Genomic DNA, 24,227 nt, shown 5'->3' with positions numbered 1-24,227 from the left:
AAGGTTGACCAAAGTCAACTTTTCAAGTTATAAAATCTCCAAAACAGGGAAACGGGCCTAAAACCCAAACGAACGACCAGGCGACCGAACAGTCAGTGCCAGCAAGTCATAAATGACTTGGGGTCGCCACAAGAACGCTCTAAACGACGCAATAAATGCTTTAATTTAAAAAAATGACCTAGAGGGTCATTACAATATACTAACTCCAAACGCGCTCCCGAGAGTACATGTGAAATAAAGAAAAGAAAAGGATTAATACCATGTCCTGCACCCAAACAAATAAAATTCAAACAGTAAAAGCACACGTGAACACGATATGGTATTCATATGTACAAAGCATATTCTAATGAGAAGGAAGAACATGACCATATTCCCAAGAAGAACAAATATAAACTAGTAACTCAATAATTAATTAAGCCTTCCTAATTTGAAAAATGTCAAAAAAAACAATATTCATCGCAATAATAGAAATCATAGTTAGTTGGAAAAATCGAGCTAACCCTTAAGAAAAATATTCATTTGACGTGAAATCTAAAAATGAGAAAGTAGTAATATTTATATAATATATTTAATTTTTGTAAAAAATAGTATTTATGAAATAAATTTATCAAATAAAATAAATAATAATTAAAAATCTTTTCGTATTCCTACAATTTCGTAACACATATATATATATATATATTTATTATTATTATTATTATTTTTAATTATTATTATTATTAAAACTTTTAGTTAAACAAATGTGGAGAGCCAAAATTGGGTGTCAACATTAAAGAGTGATCTAGACTTTATAGATAAGGCTCGATCTATTTTTGTAGCATTTATTTAACCATGCATATTTACTTCCTTTAAAGCCCAAATCAATTAGTTCGCAGCGGTTGATAACTTCCCCGAATTCATTGGTGCGGGAATTATTTATGGGCCTACCAACCACTTTATGGTAGTTGCTTAGTAGTTCGTTAAAATCTCCCCTAGTAGTCAGTCACGATCATTTGTGTTTTTAATTTGTTTTAGGTTTTTCCCACAGAATTTTACGAGAGTATTGGTATGTACTTGCATAAACAACACTAAAAAGCCAATATTTATCCGTAGTACATACCTTAACCATTGCATGGATTTCCTGATCAGTAGTTTTAATGTCATCCAGTTCCAAAATAGTGTCACCNACCAAACTGCTGCACAAACAGCAGCACCAACCACCAAAAATCAGCACCAAACTGCACAAAACACAGCTCCAAAAACGTCACCAAACTGCACAAAAACAGCTCCAAATTGAGAGAGAGTGTGTACTGAACGACGTTTGTTGACGGTATTCATAAAAAGTGGATAGAAACCAAATTTGACAAAAAGGTGAATAGTTAAAGGACCATATCCGTCAACTGTATAGTTAAGGGACTATTTTAAACCTACTAGGATAGTTTAGGGACCATTTATGTCATTTGCTCTTTATTTAACCATGTATATTTACTTCCTTTAAAGCCCAAATCAATTTTTTCGCAGCGGTTGATAACTTCCCAGAAGTCATTGGTGCGGGAATAATTTATGGACCTACCACCCACTTTATGGTAGTTGCTTAGTAGTTCGTTAAAATCTCCCCTAGTAGTCAGTCACAATCATTTGTGTTTTTAATTTGTTTTAGGTTTTTTCCACAGAATTTTACGAGAGTATTGGTACGTACTTGCATAAATAACACTAAAAAGCCAATATTTATCCATAGTACATACCTTAACCATTGCATGGATTTCCTGATCAGTATTTTTAATGTCATCCAGTTCCAAAATAGTGTCACCCAGAGAACAAAAAGTCCACCAGAGTTCCCTCTAGCAGAGACCTCGATCATCCTATTAAAAGGAAAATCATTGAGGATACTTTGGTGGTATTGTATCTTGATTTCTATGGTGACCTATGCAGTCTAAAATGTCTTTGAAATTCCTCCTAAACTCCATCCCTTTACCACCTCTACAATTTCGTATTATGGCGTTCATTGATGATCATTATGGGTGGGACTGCTAATGGAGATTGCCTCGATACCATCGAGGGGTTCCCATTCCTCAAGGTTGGGTTCAATCACTACTACATAATTCTCTATTTTCGGAGTGACTGGATGCCTTATATCTAGAGAACTTTTTATTAAGGTCAGAGAAAAGATAATGATGCATCATTTGATGAATTGTTCTTTGAAGGTCATTACCTTTACTTCCCTTAGAACTATTATATCCATCTGAGTTTTCATCATTAGTTCTAGAATACTATTTATTTCTTGTAAGTCTAGATTTTCCTCATGTCTGGGACTACTTGGGGGGAGTGAGCTAGAGTCCTGGGATGACGATGCTAGGTTAATTTGTTGGGGGCTGTTGTGCTTAGACTATCCTCCATAGTTGTGTAAACTACTGTGGAGAACACTGGAGCATTCTCCTGATCACTCATTGAGGTGGTCCATCGACTGAAATGCACTTCAGATACCTATTGTGGGAAGAAGAAGTGTGGAAACATGGAGTTTTTGTGGTTCATCATCTGACCCATTGGGTTGATCAGGGGTTCTCCCAAGTGGGGTAGTGGTAAAATGGCATTTGTTATGAGGATTAACTCAAGGGTGGCTGGAGGACCGTCGATAACCATATTTGGTTGTTGTAGGTCTCCATTGCCAGCCTCATCCTTTTCGACACTACTCGAACAAAGAAGATCGGGTTTTGAACAAGGAGCACCACCTCCTGGATTTTCACTAGAGTTGTGTACGATAGTGCATGTCCATGTAGAGCTATCTTCAATCAGGAGTGGGGGATGGGGTTTGGGGTCGGAGCATGGGTGGTATAAAAAGTGTGCCTAGCTCCATATTGTTATTGGAAAGGCCAGGAGAGGTTGGAGTGGTGCTGGAAAGGGGAGATGAAAGTTAATTGATAGAGGGAGTTTGTTCATTCAAGGTCGTGAAGTGTGATGAGAGAGGGAATGTCTCATGGAGTTCCTCTTTTCGCTGGGCTAAAAAAGGAAATCTTAGCCTTATCTAGGATTTTTGAAAGTTCGATGGTGATAAAGTTGATTGGGATATCAACTTTCTTAATAAATGAGGCTCCTTATTTTTGGTAATATGGTACTAGGATACTTGAGTGAAAATTAATTTTTAACATTAATGCCCTATCCGGATATGAGGGACCCCTATATTTTCTGAAAGTTCTGGAATTAGTTTTGACGACGTGGATTGTAGCCAACTAGGGTAAATTGTTTGTTTATTTTAATTTTTGTGGAGTTGTCATTTAATGTGGCGGGATTGGGGGGCCACGTGTGAATGAATTTTTGATGAGATATTTGATGTGGATGCTAATGAGTTGGTATTTTCTTTTGAATGGATTTTGGAAAGATTTTTGTTAATTAGAATAGTAGAATTTGTAGGTATTAGTGAAGAAGTATTGGTAATTTGAGTACGCCTAGTAGAGGTCCCTATAGGGGTTAATGTAGGCTCATAGGGTATTATTGTTTCCGCCTTACTGCTACTATTTTTTTTTAAATATTATTTTTTAAAATTAATTTTAACGTCATCAGGCATGACGTCAATCACAATGTTCTTGTGAATTTCTTGGTCAACCAATTGCTGGGAACTGTTTGTATTGATAGTTGTAGGTAAAGGCCCGATTGATATGTCTCTGTTTTGTTGTGGGCTTTTCTTATACTTGTAGATTTTGGAATCAAGAAACTTACTTGTGTTAGCATCAAATAAATTGACGCTAATACCTGTCTCATTTGCGTGAGTATATGTCATTGAGTGTTTTCCATACTTTTTCTTTTGTGTAAAAGTTACCGTCTCTCATGGTTCTTCAGTGACCCTTTTCCGAACTTATTTGTTGAGTAGTTGCGAATTTGGGTGCTTCGTTATGTAATGCAGAGGTAGTTTTTAATGTCTTTTTACCCGTGTTATCTTTTTTTGTACAATTTGTGTTGATATGACCCAGTACACCACAATTGGTGCATCAAAAATTTGAGCCTTTATAGATAAGGGGTTGCTTATACTGGCCAATTGTTATGTGTTCTTTAACTAGAATCCCGATTGGAACTTCAACACAGATACGTGCATATCGACCTCTCAAAACAGAAGATGTACACATATCCGTCTTAACTAGTCCACCTAGTTTATTCCCTATTAGTGCTAGGATCCCTTGGTCGTAAAACTCTGTAGGTAGTTCCGGTAGTCTGACCCATATTGCAGAAACGTTTTCCTTGACCTCAGAAGCGACAAAATTGGGGTACCATCTTTTATCTGTAAGAAAAAAATCATTGACAAACCAGGAACCTTTTGTAAAATCTTTTGCATATTTTCTTCCTTGAAGAACTTAACTATATAATCGTCATGGCCAAGGTCGATTAGGATGATTTCTTCAGAGACCCTCCACAGGGATGATAGTTTTTTCCTGAGGTATTGATGGCTAATTCTCTTACCAAAAATCTTAATTATGATGAAATAGGCCTAGGGTTTCTAGATTCGTTCTTTATTGTCTAATGATAGCAGAATATAGTCATCTTCATTAGTATGGCTAATAGGGGTGGCTTTGAAGGCCAACCCCTTACTTGACTCTGATGACGTACTCTGTTCGTCCATTTTCGTGTCATCAAAATGGTATGGTGCAATTGCATTAGATTTGTCCTCATTATTTGAAAAAAGTGACTATAAAATGTTCTTAAAGGAGGTTTTGGAAGCTTGGTATGAGCCTGTGATGATGGCCTAAGTTGAAACATAGTGAATTAGTGATGTTTTGGCGACCGCTCCTTATCTGGAGGTTCTGGTGGTGTTCGGATGACTATGTTGATTTTTTTTTGGAGAGCGAGAATTCATTCCTCTTCTAATACCTAGGTTACTTGGGGTCATAATATTACTTTAACTATTGTATAGAAGAGTCTAGGAAGCACGTCTTTGATTCTTCATCAACATGTGTACTTTCTGGACAAAGGAAAGTTGGTCTTTTATAAAAATAACTAGAAATAGACATTTCTTCATTAAAGTCTCTTCTTCTAGCCCAAGGCATTTATGGAATTTCTGTATTTTTTATTTTAATTTATTTTTTATCTGTTTGAATATTTAAAAATTGCAATAATATTATAAGTCACAATAATTAACAATTAAATTTTTTTAAAAAAAAACATATAAAAAAGTAATTGACTCTCGAAATTTTATGGGTGCCACATAAAATGGAACAAAGGAAGTAACATCTATTATTTTAAAATATCGTAAAAAGTAATATAAATCACAATAATTAACTTAAAATATTAAAAATACATATAAAAAAACTGGTTGACTCTCGAAATTCTATTCGTGCTTGGTTAATTTTGAAATTCTATTTGTATCACATAAATTGAGACAAAGGGGATAATAATATATATTATTTAAAAATTACATAAGTTACTATAAATCACAATAATAAATAACATAAAACATTTAAAACATATAAAAATTTGAATGACTCTCCAAATTCCATTTGTGTCACATAAATTGAGACAAAAGAAGTAATATATAATTTGTCTATATTAGCATGAACTCCTCTATCGAGGACTAAATGTAGGAGCACGAGCCAATATATGTTACTTTTTTTGTCCTAATTTATTACAAGGATGAAATTTGGAGAACATTTTTTTTGTATATATTTTTAAATATTTGAAGTTATTAATTATTGTGAGTAATGATAATTTCTATGCTATTTTCAAATAATATATGTTATGTTACTTCATATCTTTCAATTTATGAGGTACAAATGAAATTTGGAAAGCCAACCAAATTCCTTATATGGCTTTTAAATTGTGATTTGTTGTGATATATAATTTTTTAATGTAATTTTCAAATAATTGTTCTTACTTCCCTTGTCCCCAATTTATGTGACACTTATAAAATTTTGAGAGCTAGTCAAATGTTTATATATTTTAAAAATATTTTAAGTTGTTAATTATTGTAATTTATAGTGCTTTTTACATGATTTTAAATATATAAATAAATATTTTAAGTTATTAATTATTATAATTTATATTATTTTTCACATAATTTTCAAATATATAACATACTAAAAAAGAATGTATGACAACTAAATTAAATGAAGAGAGTACTCTTTAACTAACTTCTATCAAAGTCTATCATTCATTTTTTCGCATTGGTCTCAATATTGTTTTAAAAATAACTATGATAATTATCTCATCCATTTCAACCAACTTTTATTTTTAACTTAAAAGGAGAGTATCATTTCTCTCAAATATTCTCTTACATTAAGATACATTTCTATGAAGGTTTTATTATTAGTTTTAGATTTATATCAATGTCTATTTATATACTTGTATTTCAATATCAAAATCTATTCAAGATGTGAATACATCAATGCAGATGCCAAGTAGACTATATATATATGATAAAGCTGTGGATTATTGAATTATTGGGCATACATTGACAAAAAAGACCGAAGCTGAATAATTGTGGAAATTAAATTATTCAATATAAGTGGCAAGTTTGGGACACTAAATCACGGAATATGACGTGTCAACTATCTTTTGAACGATTGATTAAATATTAATACTTGTTCAAATTATGATGATTTGAGTTTTATTCTGATTTTCTTATTTTATTTGAATTTTTTTTTAAGGAAAGTCAAAGTATTATAATAAATGTTTTCATTTTTTCTGAAAAGAAAATATAATTTTCTTTCATATTTGGGTTATTCCTTTCTTGGAGGAAAAAATTAGAACTCTATAAATTGAAGACCAGCTCCTCTTCTCATACCAGAACAACAATAACATTCACAATGTAGTCGTTTAGAGAATTTTGTTTATGGGGAGACTGTTTATGTTTTTTCAATTATAATATGTAGGTTGCTTGATAAGATATTTTTAGTATACTTTTATTTGTCATCTAATTTATCACCAACATAATTTGTAATTATAATCTTCTACACGACACCATAATTCTTTCGATCCCAATAATGGTAGGTGTCATGTTGAACTTGAAAGGATCACTGTAGACAACCTCCACTATACGTTAATCACTATATATCACTTCAACAAGAGATAAGATTAGTTTGGTATATGTCCACACCAACTATCTACGCAAGTCTATCATTATTTGTCATGTTGACTTATATCCTTTTAATGACAATAATGTTAGCACTATAATTCCATACTATAAAGAATCTTCTTACAGAAATAGAACAAAAAAATCAAGAGCTTTGAGTCAATAAAGACGGAGAAGATTGACTCCCAAACCAATTTGATTTTGAGCTCCATTATAGAATTCGGATCTAACCATTAAGTAAGAAGTGGATGCTACCTTCTTTGGTCCTGCCTTACACACCTTATTTATTTTGCATTTTTGGAAACATCCTTCTTTAACTTTCGCCCTCCCATACAGAAAATAAAGTTCTTTCATTTGAAGCTTCGTACTTTTGTGAAAATGGATTAAATTGTCTCAATCACCCGGCTTTCCCTTCTTTTGTTTGTTCTAGACCCGGAAATGTCCATTCGCTTGTCATTGGGAATCCCAATCTAACTTGCTCGTGATTTATTATTATCAGGATCATTTTTTAATCTATAAAATAAAACATTTATTTGTAGTATAATAAACAAATAATTAAATAAAAGTAGATAGAAGAAAATGGGGATGAGTACATAATTTTCTTTCCAATTATATTACAATGTCTTCGAAGGGACCCGCCAAACAAACTTCCTAAAACCTATTTTAGGTTGCAGGTGGAACGTTGTTGGGATATATACACCTCTAATTAGTAATTACCACTTATTCATTTTAGGTCATCGCTATGAACATGAAGCAAATGTTAGTGTCAAATGTGAATCTGAATTCTGGTCATGAAATTCTGAACAGCACCTTCCTTACCACAACATGATCAATTACTGTCAACACTCATAGATGCCATTGAAATTGGTTATCGTCACTTTAACACAGCCGCTGCCTATGGCTCTGAGGAAGCACTTGGCCAAGCAGTGGCGGAAGCGATACAACACGGACTCATAAATTATGGTGCACGGAAACACATCGCGACTTTGTTCTTCCTGCGTTAAAAAGAACTCGTGGGTAACTACTTTTCTTCTTTTTTCCTTGGTAGTACTTGATCATATGTGTGAGTTTGCTCAACGGTCAATTTGTGATATACTCCCCTTATTCCAATTTATGGTTTTTCCTTTTTTTTATTTTGACCCAAAAAGAGTCCTTTATATTTAATAAAATTTTCATTTTTAATATTTTATTTGACAAGTTTAAGATAATGAAATTTAAATGACTATATACATCTTTATTTAATTTATGTCCCACAAAATTTAAGACACTTGAGTTGATAACCGAGTAAGTAAATTAATGCTCATATCACCGTTAAGAAGATTATACTGCTATTTATTGTTATCTATTGTTGTTATTAGGGGTGTTTATGATTCAGTTTGAATCGATTATTAGTTAAAATCAAAATCTAACCAATTTAGTTGATTTTTAAATTTCTAATGTTAGTGCATGGTCTCCACTTAGAGCAAATGGGATACCTTCATGGGGCAACCATGCTGTTATGCAAAGCCCTGTCCTTAAAGATATCGCCATTCACAAACAAAAGAGCGTTGCTCAGGTGAAAATGCACTAATTCCTAGCATAATTTTTTTCCACACAATTTCTAATCTGGTGACACTCACCTAAACCTTACTTATTAAGGGTGTATTTGACATGAAAGAAAATATTTTCCTTCCAATTTTTCCATGTTTGATAGGCTTAAATGTTTTGGAAAATGTTTTCCAAATCAACTAATTTTCCTCAAATTTAAGGAAATGACTTCCCTTCTAAAATTAAGGAAAACATTTTCTTTTTTCCTCAAATTTAAGGAAATGACTTTCCTTCCAAAATTAAGGAAAACATTTTCCAAAACTCTATTTCATTCTTAAATTACAATATATTTTTTTACCCTACTCCATACCCCTTACCCAACCCTCCCCATCCACAATTTTTTTTTTCTTATTTTTTAAATTGCAAATATTTTTTCACCCTACCTCCAAAACAGCCCCCTACCCCCAAACCACCCCTAAACTCCCACTACCCCCTTGAAAATATTTCAAATATTTAAAAATTCATTCTTTACATCACCCTCACCCCTACGGCCACCCCCTGTCACCCCGTCCAAAAAAATGCTTATTTTTCAAATAAATATATTATTATTTTTTTAACACATTCTTTTTCTAGTAATGTTTTTTTTAAAAAAAATTAGCAAATGTTTATCCTACTTCAATTCAGAAAAAAAATAAAAAATAAAAATATTTCTTATTTTATTATCATTATTTTTTATCGCTATATATTATAAATTAATGATGGATATAGTATAATCTTATGTGACATATATTTTATGTCGAAAGGGTATGTGAAGTTATTCTATTTTAATTGATAAAATGAGATTAAGAAGAAAAAAATGTTTCATACGTTTTTATTTGTTATAGTGATTTTAGAAGAAAGAAAACAAGAACAATGTTCTTTAATAATATTTTAATTAGGAAGAAGATGTGTTTAAAAAGAAAAATATATATATTTATTCAGAAAAGGGCATTTTTGACCCATTTTGTAACTATAGGGGCATTTGTGGACCAAAGTATTGACGATAAGGGGATTTTTAAGCCAAACTATAAGCGGAGGACATTTTCTATCCTTTCACATAGTTTAAGGGCATTTTTGACCGTTTTCCCTTTCGTATATGAGATGAGATTCATGAACTTCTTTTTTTATTTTTTGACCAATTACTAAATATATTTTGTCCTCATACCTTCTCCTCCTACCTACTCCGTTATTATTGACTAATAAACTCAACGATGGGTCTATACATTTTGGAATCAACACAAATTTTATATAGGAAACATAGTACTAATTAGTGTATATATGTAAACTAAGTACCCAATTTTAATAGCAGCTTAGATTATAAATAGTTGAATAAGTAAACACATGAGTCCTATGTGGTATAATACATGTAGGACACCATTTAGAATGCAAATTGTGATGTAGGATGTCACACAGGACACATGTGTCTATTTGTTCAACTTTATACAAGTTTAAATATCTACTTATGCACACAAAAAATTGAAAGACATAAATATGAAATGTGGTCCAATTAAATGACATATTTATGTATTACCTTTATGTACAATTCAACAAAATAGATAAAATAAAACTAGTCCAAATTATGTCAGTCTGAACAAGTATAATGAGGATTAACCAAAAAATCTAATATGTATAATTACTGCAGGTGAAGAACAACAACATACTCAGTGAAATCCCATAAAGTGGGGTCTGGAGAGGATAGAGTGTACACAAACCTTATCAGTACCTCGTGGAGGTAGAGAGACGGTTTTCAAAAGACGCTATCACTATAGGTGAAGCATACAAAAATCATAAAAGTAGAATCCGATAGAAACTTTCAAAAGTACAATCCTGGTATCTAAATGAAAACTTGTATTTTCATTGTTCATTTAGTCTATAAGTAGGAATAGCCATTAAATGTTTTTCTTTGGATGTTACTATTCCAAAGTGCTCCTCAAGGTCCAAATCACAAGGCCGCATATCATTTGGAAGCTCCCAATCAAAGCAATGCACCAATTGCGCAACGACAAGGCGGACAATGATAATCCCCAATTGTATTGCAGGGCAACTTCTTCTGCCAGAGTTAAATGGTAAAAGTTGGAAGTCACGTCCACGAACATCTATACTGCTCCCAACAAACCTCTCCGGCAAAAACTTCTCAGGCTCGGACCAAACATTTGGATCCCTCTGAATTGCATAATGATTTATCATGATTCGTCCCTTTCGTATGTTGAAGCCATCAACTACACAATCTTCCATGGCCTCACGTTGCGTTACTGGCACTACAGAATGTAGCCTCATTCCCTCTTTTACAACCATGTCTAAGTACTTCAAATTCTCCAAGTCGGATTCTTTTACCATTCTTTCAAGGCCTACCACTTGTTCTAACTCGTTTTGTAGTTTCTTCATCACATGAGGGTGTCTAAGAAGCTCTGTTAGTATCCAATCTATTGATGTTGCTGAAGTGTCAATTGCTGCAACAATCATGTCCTGTTATAGAAAAAAGGAAACAGGGGAAATTAGTACGAACAAATTTAATCATTACAATGACCTTATTATTATTATTAGAAGGATGAAATAACATACGAAGAGGACAGCTTTAATATGGATACGATCAAACTGAAATTCCATTTTTCCTGATTGCATAATGTCCAACATCGTGTCCACAAAGTCTTTGGATTGATTCTCATCATGAGACTCGACATGTTCATTGATAATCTTCTCAAGAAACTCATCAAACACCTTTGAAAGATCCTTGAGTCGGCGTGTGAGTCCCTGGAGATCAATTACACCAAGAAAGGGGAAAAAATCTCCAAGATTAGTTATTGCAGCTAAATGAACAACTTCTTGAAGTACAGCTTTAAATCCCCTCTTATCGAAATCTTCATCCATATACTTCTTTCCAAACACCATCAAACAAGTCATGTTAGCATTCAAGGACGCGACTCTTTCACTAAGATCAACAACAACACGACCTTCATTTTGAAGTGATTTGATCATAAGCTCAACTTGTTGTCTTCTCAAGGATTGAAATGAATTGATCTTTTGATTAGTCAAAAGATGTTGAGTGCACAATTTACGCATATTTCTCCAGTATGGTCCATACTTTGCAAATATAATATTCTTCTGTCCATACGCCAAATAATGAGCTGCCTCGTTATGAGGCTTATTAGCAAAGATATGATCATACGTCTTGAGGATCTTCTCGGCTACATCAGTAGACGAGACAACGATTGTAGGTACAAGTCCTAGTCTCATATACATAATTGGACCATGTTTCTTGGCTAAGTTTTGAAAATCATGGTGAGGGTTTTTACCTAACAAATGAAGATGTCCAAGAATGGGAAGCCCTCTTGGACCTGGAGGTAACTTTTTTCTATTATGTATATTTAGCAACTCATACAAGACATACACAATAGTACCTACAACTACTACTTCCCATATCAAAGACATGGCTAATATGACTTCCCTAGAGAGGGAAAAGACACTTTTTTTTATACTACTGTGTTGTTGAGGGCATTTTGGGGAATTAAGATAGAGATATTATGTTTATGTAGTAGGTAAGCAAAATTCATATATAGCCCATGTGATAAGTGTTTCAATTTCTAGTGAGTTTTATTCAAATTAGTCTGCTAAGGGAAAAGGTATCTTTTAGTTTTAAAAACTGAATATATTGTAAGGAAGATCCTATTTATGTGGTCATGTGAATTGCCTAGGACCAAATTCAAGGGTGACAAGTGACAACCACCAAATTGAAGCGTTGACGGATGTATAATATATGTATAATTCATATATAATATATGTATGAATGTGTATAATTTGTGTATACAAACTAAAAAAAAGTAAACAATAAATCTGTCCGATTATTTGTGTGAAGATATGTGATAAATTAATTGATGATTTGTGGCAAAGTTGGCCTTCCCTGTTATAGAAGAATTTGGTTTGCTGTCTTTGCCTGTCGCAATTCTTTTAATGAAAAAATTGACAGTGAGTTTTGGAAACCCTTTCTGGTTGTCATCATTTCTCCCATATATAAACTATGATGCATAATACATAAATGTCTTTTAACTTGACTTCAACTTATATGTTGTTTAATTTTAAGTGTATACAAGAAGACACATAAACTTGTGTAGAGTTGAACCAGTAGACACACGCATCCTACATGACAATTCACGTCCTACGTGATTTCCTCATATAGGACGTGTGTGTCTACTTGATCAATTTTATACAAGTTTAAGTGATTATTTGTGCACATTCAAAATTAGTGAATATAAATGTTAGTTAACGCAAAGTTAAAAAGCACGATTATATATTATGCCATTACTTTAATTGAATTCCCTTTCAATTTTTTGATGTGAAAGAAAATATATAAAAGAAAATAAAAATATAGAGAATATGACTTATCACATAGCCATAAGTTAGCAGTCAAAGTCTTTTAAGCATGCGTTTGACTTAAATATTAATGAAATAGACAGAAAAAACAAGTCCAAGAGTGAAGACGTTTGTTAGCCATCGTGGATGAACAAATATTAATGCAGTCAAACCAAAACCTTTCCGTCAACAAGTATAACAATAATAACTTCAAAGCAATAATTCGATAATAATTTAATACACACTAATGATCGTCTTACTTAGTTATTAAAAAATGGCCAAACATTTTTTTTCTTTGGTATTAAAGATTATGGTATACCTAATCTTATTTTAACGTCTTATCACGAGAATGGACCATAAAATTTATTTTGACAATGTTGAGCCGTCATCAATGACTTTGTTTGATCTTCTTGAGCCTACATCTTGGGATCTCTAGACTTCTAGGCAGAGTTACTACCATGATGATTTTTCCTGGGTTTTAGTCTTATTTCCGTCGATGATCTTTGAACTACCTCTCTAGTTAAGACTTTTTTAAGCGGATCCAACACATTATCTTTTGACTATACATAGTTAATTGTAATAATTTTACTAGAAATTAGTTTTCTAACGATATCTTATCACGAAAATGGACCATAAAATTTATTTTGACAATGTTGAACTGTCATCAATGACTTTGTTTGATCTGCTTGAAACTAGATCTTGGGATCTCCAGGCTTCTAGGTAGAGTTACTGTCACAATGATTTTTCCTCAGTCTTAGTCTTATTTCCTTCGATGATCTTTGAACTACCTCTCTAGTTAAGCCTTTTGTAAGAGAATTCGACACATAATCTCTTGACTTTACATGGTAAATTGTGATAATTTCACTAGAAAGTAGTTGTCTAACGATATTATGTCTTCGTCAAATGTGATGAGACTTTCTGTTATACATAATGCTCCCAACCCTTCCTATTGTTGCGTGACTATCATAATGTATGCATATAGGAGCCATTGATTTAGGCTAAAATGGAATGTCTTCTAAGAAATTTTTGTAACGACCTAATCCGTCATTGTTCAAAGGCACCTCATGAGGAATTTCAAAAATTTAGGAAATTCGGTGTCAAATTTAAAATTTGAGGCACGCAACAAAACTTTTAAAAATTGAATTGAATCGGGCAAACGTCAGCTCACCATGGCGGGAGGCGACGCTGCTATAGTGCATGTACGATTGCTATAGTTGACTGTCCAAATCAGACCCTAGATAAAACAATGTTTTTATTTTCCTCCCACTTTGGGAATATGAAAATCAGGCGAGGATTGCTCCAAAAACTCTCTTAAGCCACCCATAGCTTGGGAACAATGAAAGGGAGGGATTTCAGTGAAAGGGAGATTAAAATCCAATGATTTTTTTATCTACATTCATCAGGATTCACCTCAACAGAGCCAGGATCCTGTATTCAGCATTCTTCAACAAGTGTTTCGCGTCCAAGTATGCTAGGTTTTCTTAACTAAAAAGCTAAACTTACTTTCTATTTCATAATATTCTTGTAAACTGACGGGATATTATGCATAGGCTTACGGGCACAGAGTCTAAATGGTTGAATTAGTGGTTGAGTTATGATTTAGGCCAACAATGGACTGACTAGTTAAAATGAAGAACGGGAACGAAACGAAATAAAATGTTTCTAGCTCTCATTTCAGATGAGGTTCACCTAATTATGTCTGGTAATAGAATAGGGCGGCTTGCTTTGACCAAGACTCCACTTTTTGCTCCGTCCGCGGAGCGTATGAATTTCCTGGAATGTATATAGACCAAAAGAGGGAATGAAGGTGTTGTCTTGGGGAAGGAAATCGTGGTGATTGTATTATGCTTAGGAGTTTTCGAGGAATCCTTTGGGTAGGTGGTGATTGTTTGTTTTTCAAGTTATGCAATGTGTGCATGTTAATTGTTTTATAATACTACTTGTGCAATGCATGTGAAGAAAACTAAAATTGTTTTTCATGTTATGCAATGTGTGCATGTTAATTGTTTTATAATACTACTTGCGCAATGCATGTGAAGAAAACTAAAATGCTAATGTGAAATGATGTCAGGTTAATAATCTCATGTAACAAGCATGTTTATTTATTTATGGTTTAAAGTGTGATTGTTCATTGTGTTTGTAATTGTGATTGTGCATACCATTTGTGATTGTTGGTTAACTCAGGTACAATGTAGATATAGGATACTAAAGGTTGGCTCAAATACCACCCATGGTATGAAATACTAATACTTGGCTCGAGTACCACACCGGTACACTAATAGTTTGTGTATGAGTTCTATGAGAGAACCAAATTTACTTTATGTACTGTGATTGATACATGTTGGTTCCGTGAGTGGGCTAGATTTATTTAATGTGTTGTATTTATCACACATTGATACCTGGGTGGCTGGTGGTGTGTTTAAATGTTGGAATGGTTTGGGCGTAGATCGAGATATTATGTTAAACATCGTAGACTATGCCTTAGAGGATCCTTAGGTGTTACTCGAAGGGTGAGTTGGACTCAGGAATGGGCTTGTATGTGATCATATGTGACATATTTCATGTGTTTGGTCAGGTTCGATTGATGATCGAGTCTTGTTCTTGGTTGATCTATGTGGACTGGGTGCGTTTGTTAAGTGTTCTAGGGTATATCTGACCAAGGTAGGCTTGTGATGCCTTCCAGTGGCGAGAGGGCCGAGTGTTTAATGGAAGAGTTGGTAGCAAAATGAGGTAGTAAGTTGGGATCAAGGTATAATAGCTTAGGGAAAAAGACTTGGGTGGTGTAACCTTCATATTGAATGTTTTCTTCTGAATGCTTACTTTATATTAGGTGGTGGATTCGGGCCGATCGATGATGTCTACATGTATGTGTTGTTTGTACTGATACTACTCTAGCTATGCCACTTGGCATTGTTTGATTGCAGGATCACTGATGTTTCTTAGGTGAAGACGATGATGATCTCCAACAACTTCTACCCCTTCTTTCCTCTTGGTGGGAGTCGTGTCTCATTTTTATATAGATTATATCCTCTTAGTAGCTATTGTATAGTGAATGTCTGCTCATAATGGGGTCCAATATTTTGGGCTATTGATATATATGCGTATATATGTAGGTGATGGTTGTATGTTTTAAGTTTGTGTATGTATGCATGTCTAATGCTTTGTAGTATCATTTCTGCAACGCATGGTAGGGAGGCATAAGAAATGACATCATATAAGTAATCACATGTAATGAACTTGTGATTGTGACTTGTGGTCTTGCTCGTTTTGCTATTTGATTGTTTGTGATTGTTGATTGGATCGGATACCACGTCGATACATGATATATGATTGGATCGGATAATCATACTTTGTATGATTATATATGTTTGACTTGGATACCACACTTGATATGATTATATACTGTTGACTCGAATACCACGCCTTTGGTATGACAGTAACAATTTTGATTTGGGTTTAATGAGAGCATTATATATGTGATTGTGGTTCCATGAGAGGATCTGATATTTGCGTTGTGATCATGTAGGATATGTATTTATTCATCATTTGACCCAAGTGTTGTTGTTTCGTGATATTGTGACCGAGAGTCTATGTATTTGTGATTGTTGTTACATGTGATTATGATGTTGCGGATTGTGTATATAAATTCAAGGTCATGATGGGGAGTCAGGATTACGTGTTACTGGTGATAGTTGAGCTATATTAAGTGTTTATTGAATCATTATGGATTATTCAGCATAATCGTTTTAACCATTGGGTTGACTTTGTGGGGACTCGATGTTTTAGTTATTTCTAAATTATGTTTCTATTTATCATGATGTAATTGATTTATTGAAATGGTGGTTGTTAAATTAGACCGATGACGGAAGGGGCTGGTACATAGTTTAAGTGTTAGGATTTGTTACAGTTATTTAGTGTTTAAAACAAATTTGATGAGGAAAATTGGGTTAAGATGACCGAGTTGACCTAAGGCGCCAATTTCAGGTACAATTATGAAAGGGACATGATAGTAAGTTGGTTAATCAAATTAAGAGTGTTCTTGTATTCGTGGGTATTAATGTGATAGCAAGATTATACTATGATCTGATTTGAGGAGGACATGACAGGTAGGCTTTGGGAAGCCTTAAGGTGACTTAATATAGGGGCACGTGAATTAAGGTGCATAATCATGGTACTTACCTGAACATGATAAGATTATGTAAATAGAGAAGTGGGTGGTGTAACTTCATATTGCATATTATATGATAGTGTATAGATATCTTGTTATTAGTTAAAATAATCGGATGAAGTTAGTCATTAATTGCTATCAAACATATATTTACATTTCAAGTATTTTGATAGTTCAAAGCTTGTATTGCTAGGAGGAATTAAATCATCTAATAAAAAGCGATCCTTAACAAATCTAGTCAATTAAATTGTATGAAACCTATATGATCTTAACTATTAATCTATATTTATATAAAATTAAAAGAGAAATATAAATAAGGTGATGTGGTCATACATTTCTATGACCTTCATTTGTATTCATTTTTTCCTGGCCTATTTTCTTATTTAAATTAATTATTATATTAGAAAAGTGAATTACTTAAATTACTAATTCATATTTTATTAATAGAGGATCATTTACAACAAAACTCTTCACATTCTAATTTACAAGGAGTAATTATCCATAACTCTCACCTCCCTAATTTCTACTCTTAATATATTTCTTTTCCTTTTTTCTCTTTTTTTTTTACCTTCTTCTAATTATAAAATGATAATATATTTTAAGTATTTTTCTCTTTATTATTTAAAATTAAATATAAACAAAGTGATGTGGACATTGGCCAGCATTACCATTTATTTTTTTCTCCTTTTTAAATATTTTTTCCTTTCTCTCATTTGTTTTGCTTTCTCCGTTATCTTCTCCGCTATGTTTATTTTATTTTCTTAAATTTTCACCTTAATAAAAATATATAGTTTATTCATAGTTTTTTTTTTATATATAATTTTGTTTAATTAAATAAAGATAAAATTGAAAAAAATATCATAAAAGTCTGTTTGATATGTAAAACACAATTTATTTTGAAGAAAAAAAATAAAAACAAAAACTATTTTAAATGAAGGGAGTATATAATATAATTTTAAGTTTTATAGAATTATAGGCATTTTATAAAACAGATAAGAAAGTGAAAAAAAATATAGAAAAGTTCGAAGAAGTTATTTATTATCTGTGAAGTGACCAAAATCACGGTAACATTTTGATTATTCAAATGCCGTCTTCATGTCTATAAAAATATAATTAGTTAGATAATCGAACTGTACTTAACAATTTAAATTTAACATAATTTACATATGCTTATCGTTTTAGACATTACAATTTAAGTGTTTTATCAAATTAGTTCTATACATCTTACAATCTATTTCAACTATCATATTATTATCGGTTGAATTTCGTCTTTTTCTTATTATTCTCATATTATAAATGTTATGTTATTAAGTATCTTTTGAAGTATAAGTAAAGAAAAAATAACATAAAAATATATAATTTGTGTAATGTACTGTGTGTAAATTACACAAAATGATCAACTTTGTTTTTCATTTTGTTTTCTAAATTCTACTTTTTAAATCTATACACGTTATAATTCCCGGCATATAAATACAATTATTTGTACTTTGATTATATGATATTGATCAATTTATATTTAACGGAAAATGAAAAAGTATTTTTCCTTCCTTCACTTCATTGCATCTTTTATTTGTTAGAAATTGATTTAATGTGAATAATAAGATGGATTTAATTTTGAATTTTGATCTATTTAATTGAATTTGAACTCAAAATTCTTTTATATTCAAATAATAACATGTGAAAAGATTAATTATACCTTTGATGCAACATTTTATGACGGCACGTGGTTAGGGGTGTACATGGTCGGGTTGGTTCGGGTTTTTCAAATATCAAACCAAATCATTCGTGTCAGATTTTTAAATCTATAAACTAAACCAATAAAACTCAGGTTTTTCAACCTCGGATTTTCGGGTTTTTCCGGTGAAGTATTCATACAAACATATAATTTACTTGTACTTCAAATATTTCTTTAGTCCTATCAAAATACAACTATCTAAGGTGTTTCTTAAGAAAATAACACAAAATATGATATGATTAATGACACTAAAATATCTAAAATAATAATAATAATAATGAAATCGGCGTAAAACAAATACTGCAAATTAAACAAGTCATAATTAAAATGATCATAATTTAAAAGTACTAAATTATGATAAAATAAGTTTAATAAGTATAAGTTACATGACTAAATATTAAAGAAAAATAAAATTAGATTATGTGTTTTAATTGTCTAAACCAATGTAAAATCAAAGAACAAATATTCAATATTATTGTCATTCTTAGTGTTAAATTGATTTTCTTTTTGCATTAGTGTTAATTTGATTTTGATTTAAGTTTTATTATAATTACCAACGTCTGTGGACTATAATCTTTATTGAACCATTCAGAATTCTAAGTTTCAAACTTGAATTAATATATTAAAAGATAAAAACTATGAAAAAATATAAGAAATATTTAAAAATTATATCAAAGTAAATATTTTTATGTATAAATTTTTTTAAAAAATTATATATATAATGTCAGGTTGGTTTTTTTAGTTAAAACCAAACCAACCCAAATATAGTCGGATTTTTTTTTCAATACCAAACCAAGTCAAACCAACCACTAATCGGGTTTTTTTTTCAGTTTGTGGTTTGGTTTGATTTTCGGTTCGATTTTGTACACCCCTACGCGTGGTGTAGCCCGGCCAAATTACTTAATTTAATTATTCAAGCTAAGTATTTTAATAGCTCACCATTAGTTATTAATTCTAAATATAATTAAAACTAAGGAGATAAATTAAGTTCTTAATTTCTCGATTTTATTTTTATTTTTCTACATTAAATTTTACTCAATCTCAAATCACATGATTTATTGTTAGCTTTTCTACAGTTTTGTGACTCATAAGTCATAATTCCCTTCGTGACTCCATATTAATCACATGCTTAATTTAATTTGAAAAAGTAGTATAATTAATATCAAAGGTACATGCTACAATTTATAAATTACGTTGATGCTTTTTATTCCTCGCCCCAATTTTATAGCCTTTTTTATTTTTCCGAGATTCAAGCTTCTAAGTTTTAACCATTATTTAATAAATATAAAAAAAAATTATTTTTTGAAATCAAAATTTACATATTTGGTAATTATATAAAAGAAATACTTTAAATTATAATAATCTATTAAATTATTATAATTTATGAAAAGATTACGATTAATGAATAAGGAATTTAATAAAGAGTTGATTATGTTCAACTAGTAAATTTGTATGTGCTTCGAGCCATTATAAAATATATATCAAGTTCTTTTATAAAATACCCAAACAAGTTATAAAAGCTCTGTAGATTCAACAACAACATAAAATAAAATATACAAAAGAACCCCATTTGTTCTTTTATTTATTATTGTAATCAACCTTATTTTATGACAAACATGGCACATTTTGTCTTTGTGTTTGACAAACAACAATTTGGGAAAAAGATTAAGTAAATTTAAGGACATTTAGGCCCTCCCTTAGAGTTTTTCTTGTCCCTATAGCAAGGACACTCATCTTTGTTTCCACTAGTTCCAGAAGGAACGCAGTGACACTCTGCACAACATATTCCACAATACTTTAAGCATCTGTCCTGTCGTCCTGCCTTTGAACACCTATAATTGCACTTTGAATCACAGAAATCTTCGTGCAAAAACACAACCACGTCTCATTAATATATATATATATAAGGACATCAAAAACTAAACATACTATGGTCCTCCTTAATTATATGTCCAAGAAAACATTGAAAATAAGGGATAATCTCTTTCTTAAATATGTAGTTGATGATTATACGCCATCTTGGAAGAGTGAGTATATAATATTTTTTTAAAATAATTAATGGGTACATAATACATTCTTGAATTTCAAAATAAAGAATATTTTGGCTATAGATCAAAAATATTATTAAATGTAAAGGCGGAGCTAAAAATTTAATTTTATGGATTTCGAATTTAAAAATAACGACTATAAGTGATTATAACTGAATTCAAAATTTAATACTTATAATCAATAAAATTCTTGTTATAAATATCTTATTACATCAAAGTTATTGGTTTTGATCGAACCCATAATTGGACTTTTAACTTCTGAGTAGATAATCAAGAAATTGTCACATATATATAAAAAATTACCTGAACCAGCAATAGTGGATGGAATGAAGAAAGAAGTAAGAACAAGTGTCACCAAAAGCAAGATTGCAAAGCTTAGCTTCATCATTCAAAGCAGGATTATATTATAAGTGAATAAACTTCAAGTCTAGATATGGTATATTTATAGGGGGAGAAAGGTTGGTAACTAAAGGTGTGTTTGGTAAGACGGAAAATGTTTTGTTGAACAATTTGTGGGGCTTTTACTTATTTTTTTTTAGTGTTTGTTAATCAAGTAAAAAAATATTACCCCAAGAGCATTATATTTAAATGTAATTTAGTAAAATATTATGTGAACGGTATGGGAGTACGAAGCGGAGGTTCAGGGGTGGGATTGGAGATGCTGACTCGGTGGAGATCTAGAGGAGACAATGATGTTGGAAACTTGGAATGTCACTTACAAAATTTATTTTACCCGCTTTCATTAGAGAAGTCATTTTCCTCATTTACAAGGAGTTTGTTTTCCAAAATATTTGACCAACCAAACATTAAAAAATCAAAAAATATTTTTCTCCGTACCAAACACACTCTTAGGAGGAAAGTGATGTCTAACGATATATAGAGTCCAGGCTGTCGATCTGGTGCTTTTTGCGTAGACGTAGTGTTAATTAAGTTACAAATGTGAGTAACAACTTTCATTTCACCACATCACCTAAATGTTTAGTAAGTTAATTGAAGAGTAGATGCTTTCATTTATTTAATTCCTTCCCATCATGGGTGGGGGCAAGTCTTTTTCTTAAATTCTAAAAAAGGTAATAAATGGTAGTGTCTTAAAAGGTAGTGTTGGGACTCACTTCGGGGCGGGGATCTAGCAAAACGCTCTGACTTAATTCTATGAGACTTACGTCCTAAGCACGTTCAACGTTTAACGCTTGGGGTTTGCTTAACAGATTTTGCACAAATTTTGTGTTAAATTCTTTAGTTAACATTGTTGACCCTCATAATTTTTTGATAAATGAATGATACTTAATAGTTTTTCTATCTATAAAAAAATAAAATAATTGAGAATAACTTAAATAGCAAATTGTAGAATTGTAGTATCACATATGTACTATTTGATAACGCTATGAGAGTGATTATTATTACGTAACGCATAGCGAAATTTAATTCTTCACTTATCCAAATATGAATAACAACTTTTACTTCACTTAAAATGTTAAGTAAGTTAATTGAAGAGCAAATGCTTTCATTTATTTAATTACTTCCAATCATGGGTGGGTTTAAGTCTTTTTCTTAAATTGAACACATTATATTGTTTCTTGAAAAAAAGTAGTAATAATTAGTAAGAACCAAATTCAGAACTATTGAATTGAATTATGCAACCATTTCTGTAAATGTGTAAGACATTTATAAGGAAGAGACATTTCCATACATAGTTATTTTTCATTACTTCTCAAACGTTATTGTTTTTAGAAAATTGAATACCCCACAAATAAAAGTGAATAAATATATTTCCTATAATATATAAGTAATGAATTTAGATTATATATTTTTATACGGTAAATTTTTTACCAATCAATATTCATAATCTTTTCTAGATTGCCTATCAACGGTTTTCTAGTAATTACTTGAAAGTGTAAGAAGTTACTGACATTATCAATATACAAAAGGTGAAAATCATTTATATATAATCTGATGACGTTCAATTTCACTATTTGCAATATAACTTTGTATCGAATTTCACATTAAACAATATATTAAGACAATCAAATTAGTTATGGAATTGTCACCAAATATTTTTTAAAATATTTGACTTTATTTAAAAACTATTAAGATATAACTAACTAATGGAGAGCAATGGCAATGGAAACTCGATGCTTTAAAACATAGCAATTTAATTTGAACTCATAACGATCGAATGCAATGCTAGCGCGCTAAACTACCACTTATTATAATGTAATCAGTGTCTCTTTCGAATCAAACTAAGAGACACTGATTACGGCTACTATGATGACTCGTGATCACATCATCATGATATTTAAGCCTCATGTGGCATAAAATTATCCATGTAGAAGGCTTACATAGGAAGAAGACTAGTCTTTATAAGTAGAATATTCTAGAAACATATAGAGATTTTTCTTGAAAGATTTTAAAATTTCATGGATTTGTGTGGAAGGTCCTTAAAACATTGTAGTCGTGTATAGAATATTAAAATAGAGACTTGTACACAATTTATATTTACATATTAATCCCTAGGTGAGTAGTATAAATAGAGGGATATTCATTTGTAAAGGCATCAAGTATAACTATAATTGAATGACCACCATTTGAGAAATCAACTCTAATATTTATAAGCCAAACAATCAATGCATTGCATTTTCTTTTCTAAACTAATTATTCAGACCATTTAATTAACTAAAAGCTAAGCTTATGTTTATATTTATAGATAAAAGCCTAGAAGTGAGAGATTAATGTAAACTTAAATAAACCATGTTCTTTGTGTTTAATTTGTTATTTGGAATATTTGAAAACTTGAAGCAAAAAATGCAACACTTTAAAACAAAGATAGGATATGAGTTACATCAAAAGAACTTATGAGAGGTGATTGGAGTACTCGTTAGGTTGAGGTTATATCTTGCTTAAAGTGAATCATCCCGAAAATAAATAACTTTTCGAAAAGAAAAAGTAAACTCCCAAGTATAATCAGGTATAACCGCAAAACTTTTGACACAATGTATAAATATAATAAGTATCATATTTGAACACGTTATTTTGACATATCAATAAACGCAATACTCAATTGAACATGTTAAATTTAAATTCTAAATATACCATCATTCGAAACTGTTCAAAATTTCCTTTTAAGAATGGATACTAATTTGTAAGAAAAAAATGGAGGGATGTAGTCGCCTTGATCACATTTACATATGTGTCGCCCCTACATGGCTTTAGACTATTCTAAAAGGCAGCACCTAACTCGTTGATCACTACAAGAAATCCGATTTTTTTTGTGACGACTTTATGTGGCAACAATATCAGTTGCCATAATAGGTAAGTGTATTTGTAGCGATA

At 31.5% G+C, this 24,227-nt stretch overlaps 4 protein-coding genes across 4 annotated transcripts in view; 2 read left to right on the top strand and 2 right to left on the bottom strand.

Annotated features, from left to right (window-relative positions):
* LOC125862319 (cytochrome c1-2, heme protein, mitochondrial-like) overlaps positions 1-24,227 on the top strand; it is a 924,866-nt gene that overhangs the window by 193,186 nt on the left and 707,453 nt on the right. The gene's annotated exons all lie outside the window — the stretch shown is intronic.
* LOC125862338 (uncharacterized) overlaps positions 1-24,227 on the top strand; it is a 533,211-nt gene that overhangs the window by 145,053 nt on the left and 363,931 nt on the right. The window lies entirely within an intron of this gene.
* Positions 10,401-12,040, bottom strand: LOC125862297 (cytochrome P450 71AU50-like). Its single transcript, XM_049542340.1, has 2 exons — positions 11,162-12,040; positions 10,401-11,065 (listed from the first exon to the last, which is right to left on the bottom strand). The coding sequence occupies exons 1-2, from the start codon at positions 12,026-12,028 to the stop codon at positions 10,454-10,456; spliced, it is 1,479 nt and encodes a 492-aa protein (XP_049398297.1). The 5' UTR covers positions 12,029-12,040; the 3' UTR covers positions 10,401-10,453.
* Positions 20,487-21,285, bottom strand: LOC125862342 (peamaclein-like). The gene is made up of 2 exons (XM_049542399.1): positions 21,201-21,285; positions 20,487-20,709 (listed from the first exon to the last, which is right to left on the bottom strand). Exons 1-2 carry the CDS (start codon positions 21,283-21,285, stop codon positions 20,525-20,527), a joined length of 270 nt encoding a protein of 89 aa, XP_049398356.1. The 3' UTR covers positions 20,487-20,524.

Source organism: Solanum stenotomum, chromosome 4 (genome assembly GCF_019186545.1).
Source record: "Solanum stenotomum isolate F172 chromosome 4, ASM1918654v1, whole genome shotgun sequence".
NCBI classification, from domain to species: domain Eukaryota; kingdom Viridiplantae; phylum Streptophyta; class Magnoliopsida; order Solanales; family Solanaceae; genus Solanum; species Solanum stenotomum.
This window is presented reverse-complemented; position numbering and strand designations above follow the sequence as displayed.

Coding starts and splice junctions, on each gene's coding strand:
- LOC125862342 (XM_049542399.1), bottom strand. CDS start 21,285: ATGATGAAGCTAAGCTTTGCAATCTTGCTTTTGGTGACACTTGTTCTT. Junction 20,710..21,200: donor ATCCACTATTGCTGGTTCAG/GTAATTTTTTAT, acceptor TTTTGCACGAAG/ATTTCTGTGATTCAAAGTGC.
- LOC125862297 (XM_049542340.1), bottom strand. CDS start 12,028: ATGTCTTTGATATGGGAAGTAGTAGTTGTAGGTACTATTGTGTATGTC. Junction 11,066..11,161: donor ATATTAAAGCTGTCCTCTTC/GTATGTTATTTC, acceptor TTTCTATAACAG/GACATGATTGTTGCAGCAAT.